The sequence below is a fragment of the Amblyomma maculatum genome, chromosome 9, assembly GCF_055883805.1.
Source record: "Amblyomma maculatum isolate TAMU_Amacu chromosome 9, ASM5588380v1, whole genome shotgun sequence".
NCBI classification, from domain to species: Eukaryota; Metazoa; Arthropoda; class Arachnida; order Ixodida; family Ixodidae; genus Amblyomma; species Amblyomma maculatum.
Window position 1 is genome coordinate 14,113,096 of NC_139352.1, and position 27,857 is coordinate 14,140,952.

General features: G+C 46.5%; 1 protein-coding gene across 1 annotated transcript; it reads left to right on the forward strand.

Annotated features, from left to right (window-relative positions):
* On the forward strand, positions 1 to 27,383 carry Swim (Secreted Wg-interacting molecule). Its single transcript, XM_084578212.1, has 12 exons — positions 1 to 168; positions 2,634 to 2,931; positions 15,952 to 16,015; positions 16,555 to 16,659; positions 18,269 to 18,359; positions 19,489 to 19,630; positions 20,370 to 20,523; positions 22,445 to 22,607; positions 23,444 to 23,489; positions 24,104 to 24,227; positions 25,046 to 25,088; positions 25,763 to 27,383. The coding sequence occupies exons 2-12, from the start codon at positions 2,643 to 2,645 to the stop codon at positions 25,964 to 25,966; spliced, it is 1,425 nt and encodes a 474-aa protein (XP_084434338.1). The 5' UTR covers positions 1 to 168; positions 2,634 to 2,642; the 3' UTR covers positions 25,967 to 27,383.
* Positions 27,384 to 27,857: the final 474 nt, after the last annotated feature.

Below are 27,857 nucleotides of genomic sequence, written 5' to 3' on the forward strand. Positions count from 1 at the left end.
CAGCGCGACTCTCGGCAAACGGACACCTTGCGCGTCGAGCGGAGCAGCCCACAAGAGAGCCGAGCCCTTCGGGGGAAGCAAAGGCTGCTGCTGTTCGCGCAAGACGCACACGGGAAAGGAGCACGCAAGCAAAGGAGCAGCACTTCTGGACCAGAGATATCACCCTAGGCAAGTGTCTCCTCTACAACGCTAATATTGATTTGCTCGAACTTCTTAGTTTGCCTAAGGACTGCATTAGTTCAATCTCTTTTCTTTAGCTTTTTTTTTTCCTGACAGCCATGAGCTCACTACTTTAAAAACCAATTGATGCGTCGTAAATCGTCTTGCGTCACGAGGCGTATCAAAATAAATATCAGTTAGTGCGAAATTATTTAAAATGCAGTTCGGTCCTCCAGAGTACAGGGAATGCTTTTTGTGGTATATAGTAGGCCGGCTTAGATGCGACGATTCTTAAAGGAGTGGTTAAGATGACTCTTATGTAGGAACCTGTGATTAAGTTACGCCACTTTCTGGATCTGCGCCCTTGTGTTGCTCTTATGCTGATGGCCTGCGTCAAGTGCTGGCTTTTGTCGTTTAGTTTATCAAACTGAGGAGGAAACCTTACTGACTAGGTAAGCATCGGGCTTCAGATCGAAGTGTTTCAGGATCCAACCTCCACAGAAACCGTGGATGTGCCGCTTAAGAGGACAACCCAACATTCACATCCTCTAAGTATACACACCAAACAATGCCTCTAGTCTGTACTGTAATGAAACTACTTTCACACTCCAATAGGTTCTTGAAGTGAAATATAAAGGAACAGGTGGGGGCCATTTCGACGCTGCTGTTGCTGAGTTAACCTTGACGAACTCTGATGTTTGTACCGCATTCTCAGGTTAGCATGCCTTGTGGAGACATCAGGGACTCGCACCATAACAAAATAAGGAGTGGGGTCTTGGCTCCCTAGGTCAGAACTGGCGCTGTTCGATATGTACAGCTCGGCTTTAAAACAGAGGCTGACATCGAAACGTATACTAAACTGTTTCCTTAGTTAAATTAACACCGCTCGAAATACCTTCCCCAAGTGCATAAGGTCAGCCACCGGATCATGGCCAAAAACGAAGCGAATCTTCATAAAAGTGGCCACCGAAAAAGAAACGGGGACGCAAGAGAAAACACATCGACGACAGGATAAGTGCGATCAGCGCTTATCCTGTCGTCCTGCTGTCGATGGTCTTCTCTTGTGTCTCCGTTTCCTCCCCGGTACTCCTTTCTACGGTGAATCACCGACTAGCTCGCACCAACTTATTAATCGAAGCGAATCGTGTGTGAGTGGGGCAGATAAAAAATTGCTTGTCAAGATAACATTATCAAAGTATTTACCTTTGGTTACCTTTAGGGCGTTTAACAACTGCATCCTTAGGGCATACTACCATAAGACATGTCCGACATCTGCATATGCTAAAGGGCAGCAACTCTTCAAACTAGCTCAGATGAGGGAAACTCTGGTTTAAAAGGTTTTATCAGGAAACTAGCAACTATCAGGTGTGCTAGTACTTCACAAAATGACGATTTAACCAGAAGGTTTTATGGGTTAATAACTGCTAATTTTGCGCGGAATTATCTGCTACAGGGATAAGATGACGCCATCAGTGTATGAGGAGAAGAAATACGGATAAGTAATGCTGCGATAGACCTTCTCGCTTGTCTTTATACATAATGACCAATTGTTTAAAACCAACAAAAAAGGGCACTACACAGCAGAGCTGTGCTTGAAAGGCTTACGATCCCGCATACGTGCGGCAGTCGAAACAGTTCATTGGTGACAGCTGCCCAATCTCAAGCCACTACCCACTCAAAAACATTCCGTAGTGCGTGAAGCAGGACCTTCGTCGTTCTAACAGCATATTTCTCCTTACTTCTTGCTAACAATTTTTGGTCTTCACCTTAACAAAAGCGCCATTTTCACCGTCTTACCGGTGATAAATAATCAACAGCTTCGACAAAACTACGATGCTGAGTTCTTCTAAGTGCAGCAGTGAGGCAAACAGCATTGCCACAGCTGCAGCAAAAGATTCGGAGGCGCCATACATTACCGTTTTGTCCATGTGGCAGTTTCATTTCACAGCGATAGACATACCAGGAAAATTGTCCGCCCCTTCTTGTTTAATGTGCCGATCGATCTCCGAACTAAACAGTATTAACGTCATAAGGCGTCGTTACCAACAGCTGCTGTGCTCACCAGTTCACTAATGAGGATACTTTACCAAGGTGTACTTTATCCCTTCGGGGTAAGTGGGTCGGATAGTTGGCACTCTCGGAAATGTGCTCATCCTTTCGTCATGTGGTCCAGGATGCTTTGTATCAACTGCATTCACTCCGAGGAAAGGGTTAAGCGATTGCCATCGTTCGTCATGGCAGTGTGTTTTAACCGAAAGTCATCCTTGAGCGCCATGCGCAGTGCTGCTGCCAATGAACTGATTATCTCTAGGTTCAGGTTTGGGTAGCACACGGCGATCCAGGACAAGCCCAGCGCATAATCGTGAACCCTTTTGGCTAGACACGCGTCCTATCTGCATGATCCCAGCGCTTGTGTCTGAGCGTACTGTGCGGCCATCTTCCTCCGCAAACACACCGTACCATTTTCCGGGCAGATCCTAGACATGTCTTCGAGACGGTCGACGTGGATGCCTCCGCTCAGTTCGTGGGCCTTTATGGTTGGCTTCGTGGCCGCTGCGCTGGCTATAGACCCAGACTTGGTCGGCGACTACTGCGCCGCAAGGAGGGACCCCTGCTGCCAAGGCCGCATGGACGACTGTTCGGTGCCCATCCTAGGAACTCTGTGCTACTGCGACCGTTTCTGCGAGAGACCGGGCAACGGAGATTGTTGTCCCGACTACCCGAGGGTCTGCAAGGGCATCGTTGAGCCTCCGCCGGCGCTAACTCAACTCGGTGAGTGACCCCGCCATAACTGAAAGAAGCGCACTCTAGTGGTCCATTGTCATCAAAGTGCAGCTGCTTTAGCAAAGTATACAGATGTACAGACAGGAGGCAACAACGAACCCCTTCCTTCTACAAAGCACCTGTCCTCGGATGACGAGTCCTTGCCTTTTAAGTAGAAATAGTAATCTGAAGTCAAAGTGCTGTCTTCCGTAGAGCTGCGGTTAGTTGAAAACAAGCCATTATTTTCTACAGAATGATGGTTGTTGAGTACCTGACATCTGGACAACAGCGACCCTCAGACACCGCTTTAGCCTACACTGCGGTGACCAGCATTCTACAACGAGGTGTTTTTTGTTAGTTTAGACAGCAGAACAGATGTCTTGTCGGTCGCCTGTCGCTTCTCCACATTCTCTCTCTCTCTCTAGCAGTAGTATTCTAGTAGTAGACCGATTTCAGTAATTTTCCATTTATATGCCTATCGTATTCACTATAGGGCTTAAACATCGAGGACAAATGGCGTGTCTGGTGGAATAAACACGCGGAAATCAGAGAATGTATGCGCCAGTCCATTTTAAGGCTGAAGCCTTTAATGCCTAATCGTTGTCAGCAGAAGCAGTCGGCAGAGGCTGTCGGCAGAAAGTGTCACGCTTTCGAGGAAAATAGTTAAAATAAATAAATAAATAAATAAATAAATAAATAAATAAATAAATAAATAAATAAATAAATAAACCCACCGAGAATCGAACCTCCATCACTTGGATCTCCAGCCGAGTGCTTCACCAACTGCGCCACGCCCTAGATCGTGAAACGTTCATCATTCTTCCCCTTGTCTATACCGTGAGGATAGCAGTATTCCGCGAGTGACAGATACTGCGCCTTTTATTTCCTGTTAACGAATTATAGAACGCCGGTGAACTTTGATGCGTTCAATGGAATGCTGGTTGTGTTCGACAAGGGGCGCGCCATGTACCTTCACGACTGGTCATGACGTCATCAGACGATTCATGCACAGACGAAGCTGACCCAACCGGGAGTCCGATCCAGGCGTCCGTGCGGCGCCTTTCATTTGCCTCTTTCTCGAACGCCGCACCACAGAGCAGACAGAAGCAGACCCAGATGTCTAGGAGGAGTTAGTACAGCAGGCATCAGCGGCATTTGAAATTGATTTACAGGATAGAAAAGGCGCAGTATCTGTCACGATTCTCTACAGACACATGTACCACGCCATAAAGGAAGGGAGGAAGGCGGGAGTGAAAGAAGAGAGGGAGATAGAGGTGCGGTAGTGGAGGGCTACGATCAACCGCGTTATAATGGCTTTCGCCTGATGGCACTTTGGTGGTCCAAAGTGCCCTCTAGAATTATTATTGGCCGTATGACTGCAGAAAAAAAGCTATAGGTCTGCAGCTGAAAACTTTGCGGTTAAATGTAAGTATATTTCTTTGGTTCCGGGTTCAAACTCAGAACAAGCACTCGCTTCGGGAGGTCGCTTTGCCAACAGATCAACAAATGGAACAGCGAGCCAAATTGGCACAAGCAGAGCAAACCATAAACTCTCATTCGCGGTCCAAGAGTTCTTCGACAGTACGCATAGGTTGCTACCAGCCCTCGAGAGCGACGTAAGCAAGCACTTTGCCGACGCGGAAGACGTCTGACAAGAGCTTGCCGAAGAAAGCGGTGAAGAACCAGCAGATCACGATAGCACTTGGCAGGCATCAGGACGCGATAGCCGTGTTTGTCAAGAACAACCGGGGACGATATCATGCATTGAAATGGCACACGGGAGTTTGGCAGACCTGGCCGAGAGCTTGCCCGTTTAGAGACAATCCCGGTAAACTTCTGAACCATAAGCTGGCAATAGTTGTCTAGCTCCAGGTCCAAATTACTCACAGCGGGAAATGTTTGAGGAACAGCCCGAATGCGATTGAAAGCATAGCGGATGTCGACAAGAAGCCAGTAAAAATGGTCTGTGTGCCCGTGGCGTAAGGACATTTGCGTTATTACTTTCGTGTTAGTTCGAGCGACTCTCTTCGCAGGGAGGAGAATCATAACAGGATCTTGAATTGCTTCGCAAAACGCTCTTATTCTGTATTTGTGACCCGTGCGCGTCCAAAGGAAAAGAAAAAGAACACAATTCCCATAGCTTTCGCGGCTTGAAACACATACTCACTGATGATTTTAGATATCACTGATGATTTTAGATATAATCGACCGAAGGTGTCACCAAATGTTCGTAATATCTAAAGTAATACACCGCGCAGGAACCGCAAATAGGGCCCCTTACAAACACAACACCAGCCACTGTAGACCATCTTAAACTTACCAGCTCTAAGACAGGTTTGTAAGCATCGCGGGTAATACTGTGCAAGAAATGAAGGTTTACACAATATTGATATAACTGTTCTCGCTGTGTTCTAGCGCGAAAGAAAGCTCACTGCTTCCTTGTGTATTCTCTTTGTCTTGTCTTTTTGGCAGGTTTAAAACGTACTCAAAGTGTTCGATAGGAGACCGTCGTCCGGTGAAACGACTACCTTATATGTTCGTGGCAACTACCCAAACATCGCTATATCAATTTATTTTTCATATTGGTTTCACCGCCCTAACACATTGAACGACAGAAAAGACAAACACCACGGAGCGCGATGTCTTTTCTGTCGTTCAATGTGTTAGCGCGGTGAAACCAATATGAATAACCAACTAGGCCCAATTCTCGCCATTTTATCAATTTATTGTCCCTATACGTTTGCGCCGTGAAAAGATGATAACCACAATACTGCACGCCTGCGATACACAGTTCTCGGGGCGCCAACCTTCACTCGAGAATAGTGACGTACCCCCCGACAGGAACAAGACAGACTTCCCCTTCCTATATTCAGCTTGAGAGCAATATCAGCTCTACTGGGTCAGTATGCCAAAACACTTGATGTTTATCGAACTCTCAGCAGAAGCACGGAGAACCCGTAGGCTCCAGATCAAAGAGGCCGAAAACGAACGCGCACTACGAGGGTGACGAACGCGCTCAACACTGCGCCGAGCTTGCGCCATCGGCTTGGATAAGACTCAACAAAATAAAGGTTTCAAGAGCTCGATGCGCATCTCGGCGGGTGCACGTGCTCGAGTACGTAGCGCCAGTTGTCATTCCCCTCCCTTTATCGGTCGGTGAACACCGGACGTGCTGTGCGATGTCAGCGCATGTTAAAAGATCGTGGTCGAAATTACTCCGCAGCTCTCCACTACGGCTCCTCTTTTTTCTCTTTCCACTTTCACTCCCACCTTCCTTTCTTCCCTTACGGCGCGGTTGAGGTGTCCACAGAAACCAAGTGAGACAGTTACCGCGCCTTTCCCTTCCTATAAATCAATCAATCAATCAATCAATCAATCAATCAATCAACACCGGACCATCTCAAGACAGCTCCTATTTGTAAATACCCAGATGTCTTACCGTTTTAATACAAAGCGAAGGTTTTGATTTGTAGTGGGTCTCTGAGATTATGTGCCGAGATACTTTGTTTTTCTCATCGGCTGATGTAAGACTTACCAGATAATTTATACTTGACATCAAATTTTCTTTAAGGCGTTCTTTAAAAAGTATTCATTAAAGGCGTGCAACACTTTGTTCGCTATCTTGCCATATGGAGCGACCCCTCTGCCTCTCTTTTTAAATAACTATCTCTCTCTGTTCTTGACAAGGCTTCGAGAGGTAGAGCCACGGGCATTAGGTTACTTTCAGAGACATTCACAGCTCACACAAAAGACGATCATTGTGAGTAAAAGCGTCACCACATTTCACGCAGTCACATAGCTGAGAATACGTGTGTAGTGCAGACTCGATGTGACACGTAAATCAATGCAATGACAATGTAAACTTCTTCCTAGGCTAAATCCGTGGCCATTATTCGAGTACATTGTTTGTCATAAGCAAAGTTCAACTATCTGGTACAAACTGTGTATTCTTGATTGCCAATATTTAGCCGTGGCTGGCATAACGTAATGTTTCCTGGAGTCAAACGTTGGGGTATTCACACCTCAAAATCTGTGCGAGACCACGTGCAGGGCAAATTCATCGTTGGAATTGATTCACTATTCTGCTCATTTAACCAGCGAGCCAACCAAATCTATACTATTGAGTGCTCACACGAACTTCAGGTGTGTGCAGTGTACAAAATGCATCAAAGCGGACATCACCAATTCACATGTCCGGAGCCCTGGTTCACATGATTTGCTGCCGGCACAGCATGATCCATCTTGCCTACGTATCCGCCGCCTAAACAAACTAGAAGAGTTCAACGCTGCTGAACCGAATATTGAGCGAAAGCAATAGCTGCGGGTGACCGAGCATTCTTCTAATTCTTCTTCCCCAGCCCACACATAAAGCCCCGCTTTAACCAAGCCGTATTAATGTGCCTTAGTGGCCTAGAGTGTTAACGAAATGCCAAGGCCCTGGCAGGCTGATTCTAGCATAAGCGTCCCATGTAAAACGAGAGACCCAAGTTGGCAGCTTCTGCCAGCCCACATATAAAGCCCCTCTTTAACCAAGCCGTATGAACGTGCCTTATTGGGCTCTAGGAGTAACGTGAATGCCAGGGTCCTGGCAGGCTGATTCTGACATAACCGTCCCATGTGAAACGAGAGACCCAAGTTGGCAGCTCCTGCCAGCTTGGGGTCGTCTACGGGGGTCGTCTACGGGGGTCGTCTAAAGGTCAAATGTCAATGGTGGTCACCGCCGTTCCACGCTGAAGGCTCAAACTGCGAGCCTTTCGCAATAAAACAGGATACCATAATTCGTCAGCTGAAGCTCCCGAGGCTTCCCGTACATGCGGAAAAAAGAAAACATTCGCCCCGCGACGTCCTCTGTGTGGGGACCGCAGATATTCGTTCATTGTGTCAGGCCGAGAGCGGCGCGACGGGGGAGCCCTTGGAGAATATAAAAAAGATAACCACAAGACTGCCCTGGGAGTCAGGGCTTCAACTGTAACAAATTCGTACGCATAAAGGCGGTGGTGATTGTAGAGGAATAAGGCGCACGCGCTGAGGAAATGAAAGCTGTACAAAGAGAAGTAGGGTACGAATAGCTGCAAAAATATATCAATTTTCCTTCGTTCTTGCAAGAACACTAACGATTCGGTAAAGTGCCTATAAACGGTTCGATAAAGTAGGTCGGTTGTCGTATTTCAGGGCGTATAAAAGAAAGATTGAGTAATGCCGCTGAGCAAGAAGAAGAATAAGAAGCCAGTGGCCGATATATCTGTCGCCTATAGGACTAGGGATGATAGAAGAATGCGCAAAAAGACACCAGAAAGCGGAGGTCAACAACCCTTGAAGGGTCCTCGTGCGTGGTTGTAGCTGAAAGGAAGGCGGCAGCTGCTATATAGAAACCGAACACTTTACCGCTCTTTTCCTCTTCATCCGACATATGTATGTCAGGTGAAGAACATAGATAATTTAAGGGAACAGAAATCTGCGGCCTTTTTTCAATTATTACAGACAAAAGGATTTCAACGCTGGCCTCGATTGCAATACGAATGGAAGTTTTAACCAGGCTGTGCGCACTGCAAGGCTGGGCAAATGTTCAGGGGGAAAAAAAAGAGGGAAAGCTTTATAAGTCGTCCTAAGTCCGATTTCCAGGAACAGGCAGGGCGATTTAGGCTCGAGCTTTGGGTAACATAGCTACTGGCCATAATGCAGGTAACAAGGTTCACTGTAAATGCCCATACAGCCTAAGTATATTCCACGAGGGCTTGATAACGGCAGACTTGTTTTTAGCTGGTTGGGTAATATTTTCGGTCCCTTCGCCGGTGAACCCATACAAGAAGCTGCACCATGCATACACATGAATTTGTGCACAAATGTATTTTCTTTTTTCAGTTATAATCACAAAGTCGAATCCACATTGCCATTCATTTCCACTTGACTTTGTTCCGTGTTCACAAGCACACATCCGCAGATAGAGGGAACGTGGTCGCAACAAAGGGAGAGCGGTCAAAAGGACGTTTAGGTTTCGTGTTCGCCAGCACTAAATGCAAACTGCTGGACGAAACTATATGAGAGCGTAACGCGATGCCCTTTGTGCGGGTGGAGGGGCCATGGAACTGCAGACAATACAAACGATGACATTGAGACAGCATCGTTTGGATGGCAGCAATGTCGCTAGGCGTCGGGAAGTCGTGGCGCATGAGAGCGCGTTGCAGCGGCCAAGCCTGTGTTCGATTACTTTCAACATCAGCAATGGCGATGCCTCACAGGTCACGATGTGTTGTTAAACTTCGCGTCGAATGTGGACGTTTGTTATGACAGTACGGGAGCTGCCGGCTTTCTCGCTGATAAAGATTATTCAGCATACTGCTAGCTGAGTGAAAAAGCTGTATTAGGAACATGTAGCCGTATATCTGATTCAGTCAGCCACTTCGTGCATGTGACGCGATACATAGCTCACTCACAACAAATTGTGTCTTGCAAATAACCTCCAGCTAGCCGTTGCCCACGCATTGACGCAATACGTATGATATGCGACAGTGTTCAAAATGGCAATAGATGTTTGCGAGAGTTCTCATTGCGCTCTAAGATTCAATGCAAAACATACCGAAGGAGAAGAGAGACGTCCATTTAACCTGTCAGTTTATGATGCTGTACAAATGGATGGGGTGTTGGATAACAGCCGTTGCGGCCAACTTTCGATGTAAACGAAATGAAAAACCTGCCAGTGTGCTGCATAGGGCCACTGAACTATAAAGAAGGCCATTTAGATGAAGAAATTAGCTGCATCTCTCATAGACAGTAATGCACCCTCGGGATATTAAGCTTCACATAACATAAAATCTCGACGTTGTTTTCCAGTGCAAGCTTACAAGAGCTGAATCTGCCAGATATATAAATGATTGAAGAATACGTTGCTAACCAGCAATTGCATGTGGCAGTGCCCGACTTTATAAGTACTTCATGAGGAGGAACCATGCGCTAAAGATTGAGAGCTGGCCTAAACACTAAAAATAGGACTGTGAGACTAAATATGCTGTTTTCTCAGAAGGAACTAAGTTACGACAGGTAGAGAGGTAATCGAAGTCGTACGGGAGCCTGTCCATGTAGTGCCAGTAATGAACGTTGACCGGACCACGAAACGGAATTTGTACAATGAAATGGAGAGCATTCGCCAGGCAATATATGGCAGCTCACCACGATGCCTCAAACCGAAAGGGCATAAATGTTGCATTTCACCAGTGCTCACATGTACGAGGCAGACAGTCGGAGGCTAATGAAACGGCTTGAAGTCCAGGCTGCCCAGCGAGAAAGGAAAATGTTATCGATGTAACATAAAGAAACACGGAGAGCGCGCGAAATTTCAGGCAACAAAGGCTCGCATATTCTAGCTGAAATGAAGATAGGTCATGGGCAGGGCATACAACACAAAGCGTCTTCTAAAGCAACAAAGTGAGGTGAGCGGGTGGTACTAGGAAGCTTGCGGGGATAAGACGGTCGCAGCTGATCAAGTTAAATGGAAGAGGGAGAGGCCCCCGTCTGGCCGTGGAAGCAGATGGGTTAAAATTATGATGGCAATTATTATGATCATGACTTTAATCGACAGATTTTGTACTGGGTGCTCGCGTAACGCAACTTGTCCACTCTTTTCGCGAATTCGGCTCATGAGCGAAGTACAACTGTCTTTTCAAGTTCTTCACTGTCTAGAGAAGTGGATACACGTTTGGAGCCGCTGCATGAAGCCCCACAAAGCTGTTCCTACGTTCGACCAGCTCCGTGTCTACAGCCGCAGTTTCGTAACTGTCTTCAGGAAGGAGGAGAGAACGGAAGCCTGTAATGAATGAAAACTTCGCGTGGGTGTTCGCCCCGGACCTTATCGCTTTCCTGGCGTGCCTCTTCGCGCGCCGAATCGCTTTTGTCGCCAAAAGGCTAGTGGCACGCAGTCGGGCGCTCTTTTATCGCGATATAGCAGACGACAATTAGCAGACGAAGGAACTACAAATGGAGTCTGCTTCCGACGCCCACGGAAATGGTGGACATTGAGTTATCATATCGCGAGTGCACTGGCAATGAGGAATAAAAATTCGAAATAGGGCGCCGGTCGCCGTCACGGGAAGTATGAAACGTTGTAAGGAACGGCTACGCCAAAAAAGAAGCGTGCTTGTTTGTGACCTCGATGCCTGAAGATCTTCCTGGTCGTGGCATTATTCAGTGCACATACGTCGATCACCTGTTCATTGAAAACTTCCAGGTGGCGTGTTGGTGTGGAGACGATTTTTCATATTGGTTTTGCATAGTCAAAGCAAAGGCCCGACTTGTCAGCTTTAATCCAATTGCACTTCTGAGATATGAAGTTATTGAGTGCATATTGGGTAAAACACAGACGTCGGTATAAAGGCGAGGGTCCCAAAGCACCGTGGGGTACCACGATGCTTTGCAAGCGACTCTCACGACATGCTCGGTAGTTTCAAACTCAGTTAAATAACGAACAAACCGCAACAAAGAAAAATATACGAACTATAATAATCAAGGCATACAGAAGCGTTATATTCTGAATAAAGTGAGAGATTATCAGAGAGAAAAAAAAAGAAATACACAAATACGCAGAATAAAATACAAATAGTTATAAATGGCACTGCACAATTTACAAAACAAATAAAAATTACGGCGCATTGAGAACAGTCTAAGCATTTATTCAAAGGCACATAAAGAGAATAACAACTGACGGAAGAACGCAAGGGTACAACCGTCAAACCACATAACGAAAAGCGAAATTTTCAGAATATAATTAAGGATTAAATGCTGCAGAGGAAGCTTCCTTTAGGAACGATGTGCGAAAGCACAGAAGTGGGCGCCTGGTCGCGAAAGTTATGAATCGCTGACCAGTCTGCAGCAGCAGAAAAATCGATAAACTTTTCTCGTTAAATGCATATGTGAAGTGTAATTTGTTGCGACAGGCTAATGGGTGCTAAAATAGCAAAATGGTCAGCGATATTGGCGTTTACGACTCAAATGTGAGAGGAAGCGAAATATAGGGAGCTTGCATGAAGCGATGCATGCTGGGTAATTCGCCATGATGATGTCGTTGGCAGCAGACGATAAAGCGCGGCTCTACCACTGCATGGTCACGTAGTGCGCGCAGACGATGCTGGCGCGTCGGACAGGCCGACTTCGGGTTCTTCACGATTCTAACAATACGTCTGCATGAGGGAGAGAATACAAGTGATTCCTCTAGGACGCCGACGCGAATGGCTTGGCTCGCACGGCCGGGTCAACACACGTAAGCGAGAACGACACCAATCCGGGCAAAGTAAATAACTACTTGCTAGAACTAGAAATCATGAATGCCGGCGATGTCGACGGGCGGCCAGGTCCAGACGCATAGGGCAGTCAGTCGTCGCGTAGCTTGAACAGGAACGCGTCGCACTGAAATTGCATTTCTTCATAGTGCGCCCGATTTTCCGGGCACAGCTCGACGTGTACGTTCCTCAGAAATCTGCTGACAATTGCACGCACGAAAGGGCAGCGCATGAAAAGCCGCGTATTTGTTCGGTGTCGACCATCGAAAATACAAGGCACTTGCTCAATTCACCCTGGCGGCGCTGCCCGCGTCTGCTGCCAGCGACAACATCATGGCGGATTACCCGGCATGCATCACTTCATGCAAGCTCCTTATATGAAAGGGCATAATCGAGACTATGTGCGACCGTAGCCCCACAGAAAAAGAAAAGGAAAGTCGGTATATGATTTGTACATCGAAGTGCTAGTATCGAGAAAACTGACAGTTATGACTCCCAAGAACTGAGACCTGTTTATTATGGACGGATATCTTGCGAAGAATTACATGCAGTGAATCAACAATATTAGACTCGGAAGCATGGAGACCGATAAATGCAGCCTAGGATGAGTTTACTGCTTGCTCACTAAAAAATTACACGCAATGCTAAATGATAAGTTATGTCTACTAGTGTATGGTGAAATTAAAATGGCGGAGCTGTCTTTTTATGATTTCATTTCATGGCAACATCCAGGTTCAAAAGGCGGTTCAGCAAAAATCGATCACTCCTTTCAGAAGTAGCCTGACTGGATAAGACGCAGCATAATACATTAACTGCACTAGCTTTTTCATCTGTCAGATGAAAGACATTTAGTAAAGTATCAATTTCTGCTTATTTCATCCAAAGTGTGACATAATAAGGGCATATAATTTCGCGCTAGCCACAAGTTGATCGGCATAGCACTGTGGCGTATAAACGCGTGTTTAACACGAGAAAACGAAATATGTTCACATGCCATTAAACGCAGGTATAATTGACTGTTGAATTTATATATACCAACTGAACTGCGTCCCCAGTTCTTCGTTAGAAAGGTCGAATGGAAACTAAGAAAGCTTCCGCGCAAACTGGTACAATTCGTCTGCTATTAGTTTAAAACAGGTGTTGGGAGGGTTTTATGGGGAGAAGCTCACAAAACATAAGTGCAGAATACTTTATCAATCTTCGGTTATAGCTATAACATATTCTATTAAAAAAAAACAGAAATAATCTAAACTCATGACAGGATATAAACAGATAAAGCAGAATCTTGCCAGCGTGCACCATGGGACAGAAGCGTGAAGACGAACGAAAAGCGTTGAACTTGAAGTGAGGGGAATGCAGCCAGCTATGTGGTGAAAAAGTGGCCACAGGATTGGAGGAGGTCAGTTTACATCCCCATTCCAAAGAAAGGCAGTGCCAAAGATTGTTCCAACTACCGCACGATCGCGCTTATTTCGCATGCTAGCAAGGTGATGTTGAAAATCCTCCAAGGTAGGCTGCAGCAGTATGTGGATCGGGAGCTTCCGGACGTGCAAGCTGGGTTTCGCAAGGGCAGAGGAACTAGAGACCAAGTTGCCAACCTTCGCTGGATCTTGGAAAAAGCAAGGGAGTTCCAGAAACCCATCTACTTCTGCTTTATTGATTATGCGAAAGCGTTTGACTGCGTAGATCACAGCAGATTGTGGCAAGCTCTCCAAGAGATGGGAGTTCCAATTCACCTCATCTGTCTCCTCAGGAACCTGTATGAAGGACATGAGGCCACAGTCAGAACTGGGCATGGTCTTACTGATTGGTTTCCGATTGAGAAAGGAGTGAGGCAAGGCTGCATACTGTCGCCCTGCCTATTTAACCTATATGCAGAGTGCATCATGAGGAAGGCCGGTCTGGACGAGTCTTCAGCTGGAGTGAAGATTGCTGGAAAACGTATCAACAACCTTAGATATGCGGATGATACCACTTTAAAGGCAGAAAGTGAAGCGGAACTCAAGAGACTTCTGATGCGCGTACAAGAAGAGAGTGAGAAGTTTGGGCTTAAACTGAACATTAAAAAGACAAAGATCATGGCGTCTTGCCCTATCAAGTCCTGGAGCATCAAGGGACAAGAAGTGGAAGCTGTGACAAATTTTCTCTTCTTGGGCTCCAAGATTACCTCGGAAGGAGACTGCAGCCGTGAAATTAGGAGACGCCTGCTTCTGGGAAAGAGAGCAATGGTTGGCCTTGACCGCCTAGTAAAGAGCAGAGACATTAGTCTGCCAACCATGATCCGTATAACTCGTGCTATGGTCTTTCCAGTTGTGATGTATGGATGCGAGAGTTGGACTGTGAAAAAGGCTGACCGCCGAAGAATTGACGCGTTTGAATTGTGGTGCTGGCGAAGACTCTTGAGAGTTCCTTGGACTGCCAGAAGATCAAATCAGTCAATATTGTCGACCATAAACCCTGACTGCCCATTGGAGGGTCAAATTCTGAAGTTAAAGCTCAGCTACTTTGGTCATCTGATGAGAAGAGAGGAGTCGCTGGAGAAAGATTTGATGTTGGGAAAGGTTGAGGGTCGCCGGAGAAGGGGTAGGCAGCGAACGCGATGGTTAGATGGCATCCTCGAGGCACTGCAGATGAAGTTATGTGATGTTAGGAAGATAGTGAGAGACCGGAAAGCGTGGCGTGACATGGTCAATAGGGTCACGAAGAGTCGGACACGACTGAACGAGTGAACTGAACTGAACTGATGAAAAAAAAATGAGAATGGTTCAACGCTGCTGAACTGAATATGGAGCGAAAGCATTAGCTGCGGGCGACCGAGCACTCTTTTTCTTTTTCTTCTTCTTTTCATTCTGCTTTTTCTTCTTTTTCTGCTTCTTATTCTCCTGCTGCTTCTTCTTTTTCTGCTTCTTATTCTCTGCTTCTTCTTCTTTCCCTCCTTCTTCTCTGTCTTCTTCTTCTTCTTATCCTTCTTTTTCTTTTCCTTTTTCTTCTTCTTCGTCTTCTTCGCGGCTGTTAAAGGTCATTCGTGACTGCGGCCACGAACTACGCGACGGGCCGAAACCTGGCGTAGTATTGCTTTTGCAATAAAATAGACTGATAGGTGCAACATCAATAGAGAAGCAGAGAGAAGAGTAGGTGAAGGAAAAAAGCACAAGTTAATGACATCCTTGTCGAAACCAAGAAGAAATCGGCATGTGTGGGGCTTGTAATACTAAGGCGAGGCAAGTGATGGACTGAATTCAAAGTGTATAGCTATAAGCCAAGCAGGGTGCAGCGACCGAGTCAGGTGGGCGGGCGAAATTTGGAAACTTGCGGGTTAAGTTGAACTTGGAATATGGTAGCCGCCGTAGGACAAGGGCCAACAGAAAGTTTTTTCTTGCAGGTGACGTAGTTAGTTAGTCCGATGATGATTACAATTACCACTAAGCCAATACAATGACGATTAAACTATCCATCCCTCCGTACGTTTTGTTTCGCTATCTCACCTCATCTACCCGTTTGAGACTGCTCGGACGACACTCATCACCGTTTCTCACTCCACATAAGAGTGCGGGGAAACTTGATACCACTTTTTCCCCCTATTGACCTGTACTTCGCCTTTTGTCAGAGGATATTATCCCATCTGTTCTTGGTCTAGAGGCTGCCTACAGGAGGCCAGATACCGATAAATACATCTTAACCTCTCTCAATGTGTCTTTGTCAGTTGCGGGGTCATTGTATGTCTCGCCCTTTCCAACGGTTGTGTCGTATTACTGCACAGAGTGCAACGTCGATGGAAGGCGGTACCCCGAAGGCGCGACAATTAACGTCGACTGTAATCGTTGGTAAGTGATGACTCCGTTGCTTTTGCCGAAGCTGGCGCGCTCTGTTTAAGCAATCAAGATAAGACCAATCTAGTTCATTTCGCTCATCGCAGCGTTGCTTTGGATTTTTTGTTGTGGTACGCTAAGCGCCGGAAAGCCTTTTGACCTTTACACACTCACAGCCCCTTATTCCCTTCCTTTGCCGTCTGCTCAGGAGGAAAATCATCTATCTGTCTGTGTCGCTTACTAACCTCTTCACGGCGATCATCGCTATTATTTGAATTGTATATTGTGTTTTCCACCATTGCCTTTGCTTCTTTAACTCAGCACTGTCCTTGAAAGTAAATAAATAAATTAATCTATATGACTTGCTTACGTTAATGTCCCATCGTCGCAGACGACAGCAGGAGATAGGAGCTTAAAGGAATGCCTGTAACGTTCTGATGGACATCCAACGACGCCGAGTAGTGCCCCGGGCATGCATTCATTTTGCTGTACTTCTATGCTAGTTCCCTTAACGATTATGTAAATCTGTGCCGATGCCCCTTTGTTTTCACCAGCACCTGCCGCAAGGTAACGGACAACTACGCCCAGCTACAGTGCGAGGACCGAGTGTGCATCAACAGGCCAGAGCTGATCCGGCAGATCAATGACGGCAACTTCGGGTGAGTCCCTCCCGTTGCTCTGCCACTTGCACCCCGCCAGCAATAACATGTTTCGCTGTGTGCCAACATGTGAATTCAGTCGAAACCTAAATGGGGTGTCAAGCTGACAGGAGGAAATTACTCATTCATAGCTGCATTGTTTGCAGACGACTTTTGGCTACCTTACGCTTCATGAGCTCTCCACTTTCTTTTTTACTTTGTTATGTACGGCTTTCCAGTGTGGGCAAGGCCTGCAATATTCCACAAAAATTTTAAATAATTGTGTTCGAGTTACGCGGGGTACCCTGCGTATTGTATAGTCGCATTATCTATTAGCAGGAATACTACAAGAGGTTCCGACTCCTTAAAATTACACGCCTGCTAAGAGAGTCAAGTTACCCTTCGTTATTTCCTTGTTTTCCAGCCTTTAAAGATAATTTCCTACCTAGAAGCACACATGATTACTGCAGCTGCTTAAGGCGACACGCTTAGGGCAGCAGTTAACTGCCATAAGGACAAAGCAGTGTAGCTGCGTGGTAATTTAAGTTAGGTGCGAGTAATATGGACTCCATCGCTTTGTAGCGCCAAGCCTTCTTCAGCTGTAAAGGTTAAAAAAAAAGCTAAAGAAAATGACTTCAAGAAAAGTGATTATAAACAAATAAAAGGCCACAAGAACGGTATCCAGCTCTGCTGAGATTCATATAGGGACGCAAACAGAAACAAGACAGCACGCTACGGGCTTCTAACCCGACTACCGCGCTCCTAATTAGAAAGACGTGATAGTGATCGCTGCTGCGTTCTCTCATACAGAGGCCATTTGTGCCATATACAGCCGGCACGTTCGGCAAAATCACGTTACCAGAACCGCCAGCGTGATGGTCACAGGTCGCAGCGAAGGAAACCAGTGGATGGTAGTGGGAGCGTCCTGTTGTGTGTTGACGCTACATGTGCCTGTGCCAGGGAACTTAGGATGAGTAAAATGCAGAATAAACACGCTCGACACACTGTCCGTAAACACACTGTGCGATAAGATTAAGTTTTTACATCATAAGATCCAAGAGTACCTGCTGTCAGCATCGAGGCCGGCAACGACGCAGCTTGCTCGGCATCGTCCAGGCTTCAGAATTTGACCTGCGTAGCTCTATAACTGAAATTCGAATTACCATATATTAAGAGCAACATGTGGAGAGTGTTTCTGCAGCAGTGACCGAGCTCCAGTACTTATGCCCGCATCTTTACCAACCATTGCAAGCCTACAAAAGGCATGCGCTGTATTCCGCACTAAGCGGGCGGTCGTATACGGTTTTAGCTAACCGCGTCGACGATGACCGCTCATATGGTTAGTTCTACGTCAGGGTCAGTTGATCCGTATTTTAGTCATAGAGATGTTGATGAGGTTTACAGCTGCTGCCCGCGAAGTCACGCGAATGAATGAGCGCCTTTCGGCCATGAGTGCAATGTCATGCATGTTTCACGACAGGAGGTACTTTAAAACCATTATCCAGGCGGCTGGGATATTCCAGCATCAGATTGTCAAGCTCCGCATCAACAGCGTGTCGCTCTACGGATACTACAGTGCATATGCTTTCGGACTGCGTCAAGTGTCGCACACGTTACTGTTATGGTGCAGGTGGAAAGCAACTAACTACTCCTTCTTCCAAGGGAAGCTTCTGGACGAAGGCATCCGGTACAGACTAGGCACCCACCAACCCGAGAGGCCAGTGAGTACCACAAGCGATGGTCACAGTGAACATGATCATAATGCGCAGCTGCGCACGGTGCTGGCGGGTGAGAGTAGTAACAACAGCCATTACCCAAATATGTCCTTGTAAGGCACTCTTCAAAAATCAGTGCTTCACCCGCAATGTCTGCGGCCATATAATGATTGGTTTTAACGTACCAAAGCGGATCAGGCGAGACGTCGTAGTGGAGGGATCCGGAAATTTAGACCACATGGGGTTTTTAACGTGATCTGACATCACACAGAACACGGACGCTTGGCTTTTCGCCTCCATCGAAAAGCAGCAGCCGCGGTTCGGGATTCGATCCCGCATCCTTGGGCATAAGCGTTGAGCACGCCTTAACCCTTGCACCACCGTGGTGTCTCCTCGGTGTCTCGGAGGTTCTGGTGCGTGCAATTAACAGCAGCAGCTAAGGACCCAATGTCACTTGCGAGTCGCGAAGGGCGCGCGACCGTCAGTAGCATGCGACCAGGCATCGAGCTGCTCGGCTCGGCGACCAACGGGTCGCTTTCCCGAATCGCTTTCGTTAGGACCGAGCGTTCTCGATATTGACTGCTCACCAGCAAAGAGAAGTTGGATGTAACTTCTAATGCGCGACAGTCGCCCAATCTTAGCGAGTCACAGGTCAGAATGGGTCTTAAGCATGGATTCACGGGCCCGTCGCCACAAAGATTGCGAAGCCTCGGTCCGTCTCTTCGTGTTCGACCTATCTACGTATATATTCGACTGACAGGTTTCTCTTGTAGTTGGGGTGTAGTGCTGGCGCGCGTGCTTGTCGCCTGACTTTATAATTGATGGGGTACATATTCTAAGGGCGGAGCTTGGCGACGAAGTCATTCCTGTCTGCTTTGCGTATTTGTCTCAGACCGTCCGCCATGGGTTCGGCATTGATGCCGAGCCTTAAACCTCCAGGCTTTGATGCGCGCTATACTTGAGCGCTGCCAGGTGAGTTCATCGTGTTGTGCATTCCGAGCCCATAAGAGCCTATCGGTGGAGGTGTTCCTAGTCTTAATGCTGTCTTGTAGGTTTGACGGAAAAGAGGTAGTCCACATTTTCCGTCTCGTCTGTTCTTTTCAATTAATCTTTCCACCCCCCTCTCCGCGTGCAGACGGTGGAGATGAGCGAGTTGCACCTGAAGAAGCGCGAGCAGCTTCCCGACGAGTTCGACGCGCGCATCCGCTGGGTGGGACTGGTGCACGGGGTGCGAGACCAAGGAGACTGCGCCGCCTCCTGGGCATTCTCCACCGCAGGTATCCCCATTATCTGTTTCAGTGTGTTTTCTTAGCACAGTCACATTGAAGGAACGCCCTGAAGAGGTATTCAGGTGTGTTAAATGACTGCCGTGCAGCTTCTCCAGCGTTTTTCTAAAAGCCTCGGAAGGGCCGGAGGTTTCTTATGCATTTTGAATTTACAATCGCATCGCATTCGTTAGAGTCCCCTCTTTTCGGTACAAAATACTGTTTTTCAAAATTACAAGTAGAAGCAAAAAGCAAAAACCAGGCAACCGAAACAAAGTAGGTTTCGATCACGTCATGACTGACCAACCTATAACGTGCCGGATGCGGACACAAAGCCTATACTGGCGAATGTAAGCAACAGCTGGAATCACTGTGCGAAATGATCAAAGCAAGCTCAGGGGATCTGTGCTGCAGCAAATGCAGAGCGAATATATATGGCCCTGCATCCAGTGACGGCACTCACACTACTTTGCCGGTAGAAATCTCCCCGACGGAGGACACGAATTGGAAATTTTAAACTAATTTTCGCTGCAACAAAACATCGAATCGATGCGACATATGGTCTAAATGAATTGCAAACTGAGGCGTACTGCCAAAGTCTCGGTAAAATTTGAGGAGGTCGAAACAAAACGGCGGAGTTGCCCTTTAAAAACAGAGTAGTGCAGTTTCATCAGAAAACACCATCACATGATTCGTGAAACGTAGTCTCGGCAGGTGGTCTTGCAATCAGGTGTGCACACAATGTCCGCAGCGGTGGCCTCTGACCGGCTGTCGATCCAGTCCCGGGGCGTGGACAAGGTGGAGGTGTCCCCGCAGGACCTTATGTCCTGCCTAAACGGGGGACGCCGTGTCGTCTGCCAAGGGGGACACGTGGACCGCGGCTGGAGGTTCCTCGTCAACTATGGGTACGTATAGAGGAAAGGCGTATACCATGCAACAGGCATTGAGCATGAAGCACATGGCGTCACAGTGTGTGGCAGAACACGCGACTAGGACATCTCCAAGATGTGGGCGAAGTGGAACACTGGGGAATGCCGTGGTCGGGTGTTTCGACAGGCGAACCATTCGTTCCATGGCGAGGAAGCGGTTGAGACATTAAGGTTATTCGCTGTTGATAAACGCTCTATCGTGGAGCACTGCGTGGAGGATAGCGTAGAACGCAATAACCCCAGTCTATAGCAGCAACCACTGAGCTTTAGTGTGTATGCAAAAGCGGCGCCAAATGCGCGAGCATTATTTTTTCTATGATAATTTCTGAAGCTGTCCCAGCAAAAAGGGCAGACAGAAAGTGGCTGGTGGCCCCTGCCCGGAATGAATATTTGATTAAAGTCATGTTATATAACAACCCAGTATCCTCCCCTTGCACACCTGACAGCCACGCCAAAAACGTGACGAAGCTCTGCACCACTGTTGGCTACTTTGCACGTGTTATTGGCATTATAGGAAACAATTCCTAGCAGCGGGTCTTGTTAACAGGACACTGTCCAAGTGAAAATTTTTCTAAAAGCGGAGATGAACGTGCTGCAGAAGAGCACGCTGACGCCGTTTTTTCATATTTCTTTGCGCTAAAAATGTGCTGCAATTAAAATATGAGAAACGTACACTACAGATTCGCTAAGAAATTCTGGCATAGTTAAACCTGGTTCAGAAGAGCGTGTTGTCGGGCTAGTTGGTTCTGCATAGTATATAAGAGAAATGCGCAACAACTTAGACAGGACAGAGGAAGAAACACATACAACAAATCACGAGCGCAACTCGTGAACTGTTGTATGTGATTCTTCCTGTGTCCTGTCTAAGTTGTTGCGCATTTCTCTTATATATTAAACCTGGTTACAACGAAATTGTGGAATGTCCGCGATAATTTGTTACATCGACGTTTTTGTTATATGCAGTTTTCGTGTGAAGACTGTCTAAAGGACAGTGCAGAACGGAAGCCAGATTAAGAATGGAATGTAAGGGAAACCACTTTGGAAGGGTTTATAGTAAATCCTCCTCATTCGGTGTTCGCACGCACCTACGACGGACAAGGAAAGGAAGGTGGCGGGGACAGTTTGCCGGAGGCACCATGCACAGGCTTGGGGAGAGCGCGCGCGATCACGCCACCGCCACCGCCGGACGATGAGGTGCCAGCGTCTTCACGCATATGTTCCCACTCGGTCGCCACCATTGCCTCCCAGGAAACCAAATCTTGGCCTCGCCAGCGCTCTTCGCTTCTCGAGCTACTGGCGCCGGAATCTCCCCACCAACCGCATGGCGGTCATGGGCATATGCTGCTCGCCCAGTGTACTTTTTCTTTGCCGTTTTCTGTTTTTGAGCAGAAACTATGTAGGTACTGTAAATGCGCTTGCCATGTAGATGCGCTGTCGGCTCTGAAACACGCCGCGCTGTAATGACCGTTGCCGCTCGTTTCGATCGTAGACGTCAATATTCTCTCGTAACTTTGTCTTTTATCACCAAGAAACTTGCGGGGTTCTTCCTGTATTTTAGCACTAGCTAAGAGGTAGTCTGCGCTGCGAGTTCATTATATCAAAATCAACCACCGCAGCATGTTCGTTACAGAGTTTTATATAAAAGCAGTTCAATGGGGACGGCGTTGGAGATATTTAAAACTTCGTATTATCGAGGAATTCGCTACATGGAGGCCCGTTACAGAGAGGTTTATCTACATTATACGATCTCGCACACTTCTCGTCCTCTCAGCGGGTGGCCATTCAGAGCGTATTCACGTTCATTTCAAAACTTTAAAACTGTCGCATACCGGGCAGAGCGGACATAATGTATATATGTGCCACTCGCGTAACTGCTACCACCATCTACTTGTCACAGCGGCGTTTCCGAGGACTGCTACCCGTACGAAGGTGCGTACAACAATGCTAGCGCCAGCTGCCGCATCCCCCGCCGCCGCGTGCCGACCGAGGACCCACTGTGCCCCAATGGGAGGACCGACCAGAAGTACTTCTCGACGCCCCCATATAGGGTGCCCGCCAATGTGAGTGAACACGGCTACGTCTTCTGCACTCTACGAGATCAGCTTTCATTTGCCTCTGCAGTTATGCTTGTGCAAAGTGCACACTCTGGACAATATCCAGCCAAATGACTCGAATGGCATCACATATACAGCCAAATACTGCTCAAGAATGATGTGACAGATGCTGCTCAAAGGAGGCCCTCTAGACAATGGCATTGACCTACTGCTATGATGGCATTGCAGTTAATCGCCTTGCATCCATTAGCATCCTGCCATGTCACACTAGCGGCTGCACAGTGGTAAACTGTGACGTAGTAGTAGGTTGACACATCAGTCGAGCGCCATCAAGGGGTGACTGCCACTTATTCTTCCTGCTACAGTTTACATATTGAGGATTCGCCTCCATTCTCTTCACTGCACTCAACCACGCATCACATTCTGGTTTATCTGGTGTCACTGCACTTGCTGGTTGAGACGCTGTTGGTTCATGGATGTAGTCATGAGCTGGATCTATACTGCTGTCAACCGACATGGCAAGATAGCGTGGTCAACAGTTCCCACTATGTGTGCCATAGACCAGAATGGCTGGCGTTTATTTTTTCTCAAAAAATACTGGTCAGTATGTAAGAATCTTTGTGCCAAATTAACAGCCCAGAATATTTTCTGAGATCATCAGGCCACCAAGTCTTTAGAAAGGGCTAATCTTGTAGATCACGGGCAAACAAAATCAGTGACTAATATTGAGAGAAAAAAAAAAGAAGAAAGCTCAGCAAATGCATGTCAGTACATTTCAGCAAACTTGCAAAGTTTTCGTTTTTTGCAATCAATGCTCCCCTCTGCGCCTTTAACGTTTCCAGGAGGAAGACATCATGCAGGAGATCTACGCCAATGGCCCCGTTCAAGGTGAGTAGCTAGCAAGGGACCTGTCCCACGACTGTTGTGCCAGCCCATGCTTTGTATTGAAAAAAAAAAAAGTAACATGTATTCAGGCAAAGCAACTACAAATACCCACCAAGTAAAATAACAGATGCGATGGGTAAGAGTCTGATGGTCTAGTTGGTGAGATGTCTAAGTGAACTAAGCACAAACAATATCCGATGAAAGGAGGGAATAGTTTCCACCATTGCAAGTATATCGGATAGTACAAAAACAATCAACTAGAAGGTTCAAGCAGAAAGTCTGCAGTAACATGAAATCTCTCTTTTAGTGCCTACAGATGACAACAAATAGACTGTGGCTACAACAACAACAACAAACACAAAAACAAAAAAGCCTTGCTTGGGAGGGCACTAACTTCATGCCCTCACCTCATATCGTCCCATTAGTACAAGCCGCTGTAAACTGCGTTTTCTGCAAACCAGGCATTTGAGAAGAAATGACGCTGTCTTAACTTAGTGCACTGTTTGGTTTTCCTCCCCTAGAGACGGCTTATAAAACCTGTTCAAGACCATGCCTCACAAGGATTCTTCCAGCAAAAGCGTAATGAATAACAAACTGTTGTGCATGCCTGCTTGCAGCTCTGATCCTCGTGAAGGAGGACTTGTTCCTGTACCGCTCCGGTGTCTACAGGCACACCCGCATCTCGGAATCCCTGCCCCCAGAGTTCCGCAAGAGTGGATGGCACTCGGTCCGCATACTTGGGTACGTATGCATGAACACACATATAGTGCTGCAATGACTACTATTTATGAATAGGTATACACGAATGCCATGTACACAGGACAGGCTGCTGATCTGCATCCCATTACGACATGGCAGCAAGTACAATGAATAAAAAATGGCCACTGAAACATTGTTGTTAAATTCCACAGCAGTGACACTTGGAAGCAACATGTCAATGCCAGTCCTGGCCTCATAAGAGAATTATTTAAAAATACGACTGACGGTGCCGCATTTACACTATGGCAGAAAGTAGCTTCTAAGAGCAGTGCTCTAGATTTGCATTGAAATTCTACAGCAAAAGAGTTATTTACCATCATGTAGCATGACTTATGTTTTTCTGGCAAGATATTTTGTGCAAAAAATTAAAATAAAGACATACTCAAACATTCTATGCTCTCTTGAACCAAAGTTACGATGGCTATTAAGTTGGTGGAGTAAAAGCATGGCAAAAATTGCATATTTTCCTAATGGAGTCACTGATGGTTCATTGTTACACTGCGATGTGTCCTATGCAAAGTAAACCAAACTTACACTACATTATCAATCATGGTGCCAAAGGACACGGCTGGTGATTGACTTGAACGAGTGGTGGCACTCGCGCGAAGAGCAGAGATAGTAAAGAATGCAGCCGGCAGCATCGTACCAACTGCTTTATTCTTTGTTCGCAGACTCCTTTTTGATTGCACACCTTTGGTACTACTGTGGTGTTGTCAGCAGTTATTCAAGTGGTCTTGGCAGCAAAAATCGATGGAATGCATTATTAGGAATCACGCCATGCATTTACTTCCACGTTTCAGATGGGGCGTCGACAGGTCACAGTACCAGCCGGTCAAATACTGGGTGAGTAGATCTGCCACTCCGAAAGCGAAGCGATCACATGTGCACAGCCCTTGCTTCAACATAAGGAATGCAAATAACAATCTTTACTCTACGTGGCTGCTGGAATTTTTAAAACAAGTTCAGCAACGTGTCTCGTGCTGCAGTACTGAGATCTTGCTAATTCAGCCCCGTTAAATTTGGAAATTTGAACTACCCCTGCCAACTCTCAAGTAAGTCTATGGCATCGGACACTCAATGATTTGAACACGGGTAGCCTTGCACCGGTTGATTCGGACGGGCTATCGTGTCGAAGTACGACACGTGCAGCCAGCGATCACTGAAATAGACCTTCCTGAACCTGAACTGCATGAAACAGTGAAGCTCGCGCACTTCGTGTGCACTATGATAGGCATGACGATGATAGAAAGTTCCCCAACATTCAGGACAGAAACTCGGGCTCTGCTCCACGCAAGAAGCCATGATGACTGCTATTCTAGTCAGCTATTCTAGTCAGCTGTTCCCATGCATATTTCATTCAGTCTTTTTACAAACATGAACTGCGTTGAGCCTTTCATCCAGGCAGGTCACCTCCATATTGCTCCTCATCGGGCTTTCTGCTGGCGCCCTGCAGAGTCCAAGCACAGAAAGCAAGAGGCATGCAGACTAAAACAGCTGCTTATTTTCTTCCTGTGCAGCTGTGTGCCAACTCATGGGGCCACGGCTGGGGTGAGAACGGCTACTTCCGTATCGTTCGGGGCGAAGACGAGAGCAAGATAGAGTCCTTCGTGCTAGCCGTCTGGGGCCGCAGCTACGCTTCCTACTACCGCCAGCATGCGCCCCAGCCAGAGTACGGAGAACGTGAATATGAGGGCTACCCTGGCTACAATGAGCTCAGCTAAACATGTGTTCCTGAAGTGACGGCACACTCGTTCAGTCTCTCCAAGGAGGTCCTGCAAAGGACACAGCGTGCATTAATATTTCATCAAACCTACTAGCGAAAACCTTCATGTTTTGTTTTTTTTGTCACAGTTCTAGCCTGCACCTTTCTTTGCGATGAACGAGTATGACATGACATTACAGCCTTCTGAGTGATCCCGTCTTGTACAGGACTATAACTTCTGTGCGGCCCTGTCTTGTAAGGGACTATTAAAATTTAGATGTACATACTTTTTTGCTCCAGGGCATTTTGAGAGCAAAACAAAAGCCAATTGAAATCCACAAGCAGACAAGCTGCTCAGTGCAGACTGTTTGAGACTGCATTACATCCCTCAGGTTTCTATGGTTTGTATTTTCCACTCCTGTTACAGTCCCTTATGGTGGCTGACAGTATTAATAAATGAAATGAATGGACTATAATGCTTTTCTTAATGATACTGAGCAAGCGCTAGCTTGGGTGGCCTTGCAAGGCATGCATTTCTGAAGAGAATAAAAACAGCCAATGCAAACAGCTGCTGCCATACAAAAAACAAATAACTCCAAGGGTGTAATAATGTTAAAAGATGAAAGTAGTTTTTGCTACAGCCTGTGCCATACTACATTATAGCACAGCTTAACAGTGATCTAACTCCTGCTAACTGTGATTCATCCTCAATAGCCTTACCTAACTACGGCAATGTTTTGCACCATAAATATTAGCATCTTGCTTTGCATATTTCTTTTCTTTTTTTTAATAATAATAATTTTTTCCCAGGAACGGAAAGATGTGTTCCACAATACAGAATAACTTAAGCTTGTCTGACTCTGTTGACTCAAAAGCTTGTGCCATCATACTAGCGTTCCGCTGTGACAAGCACACGTGAAATTACTTACCTGTCTAATCCAGTTAGCATTTCATGCAATACACCTCATAATAGCACATACAGAGCAATGTACTGTAAAATCAAGATGTGTAACTGTGCCATTATACTTGCATTTTGTTATTCCCTATTCTCAACGTTTGACTTAACGTTCACTTTCGACTCCTAACATTTACATATGTTCACGTCGTCAGTACAAAGCATTGCTAAATTAGAAAAAGTAGAATGTGTGTGCCTATATACTGTGTGTAATTAAAGATGTATAGAGGACAACGGTTGCTTCCCCGTGATGCTAAGATTCAAGCCTTGAAAGGCACATTTTTTTTTTCTTTGTCATCACCTCTTCATTCATTTGCAAGTTGTCACAAACATTACTGTTCACTAGCCTGTGTTGATAAGTGGTGTTTTATAGTGACTGCATTGTTTACGCTCCGGTTACTGGCCATTCTATGCACTGTACACGTTTCCCGCAGTTATAGTTCAATAAATACATCACTGCCAGTGCACTGCCATGCCAAAAGCTGGGTCAAAGTTTTTTGTGTATCTTTTTCCAAATGTGTGCACAGAAGGTATGCGCACGAAGTATGTGTACACCTTAGGCGCCTCCCATCCAAAAACTGTAATATTAAAACAGGTTACAATGTTACCATAAACCCAGCCCAGTTGTGTTTCACTCAAAATTTACACCATGTGGCAATGCAAGTTATAATAAATGCATTGTGACTAAGTAAAGTCAGGACATAGAATGGGCTCCAAAAATAAAGCGAAGTCACAGGTACATGAGATTCCCCAGTGGAGGTTTCCAGATCAATGTGGACCAGTCAGGATCCTTCAATACATACTGGCATCGCAGAGAGCACGGAAGTTTTTGCATCTTGCCTTCAATGAAGTATGGTCGCCATGAGTGCATTGAAGCCATGATCTTTGTATAAGCAGCAAAGGGCACTGAGTACAAATATGAAATGGTTGCATATTAATTAAACCCTGCATATGC

What these genes read in the sequence shown, in the direction of transcription:
- Swim (XM_084578212.1), top strand. Translation starts at nt 2,643, where the DNA reads ATGTCTTCGAGACGGTCGACGTGGATGCCTCCGCTCAGTTCGTGGGCC. An exon ending in AACGTCGACTGTAATCGTTG is followed by an intron (nt 16,016 to 16,554) that starts GTAAGTGATGAC and finishes TGTTTTCACCAG; the next exon opens with CACCTGCCGCAAGGTAACGG. An exon ending in CGCCAATGGCCCCGTTCAAG is followed by an intron (nt 23,490 to 24,103) that starts GTGAGTAGCTAG and finishes GCCTGCTTGCAG; the next exon opens with CTCTGATCCTCGTGAAGGAG.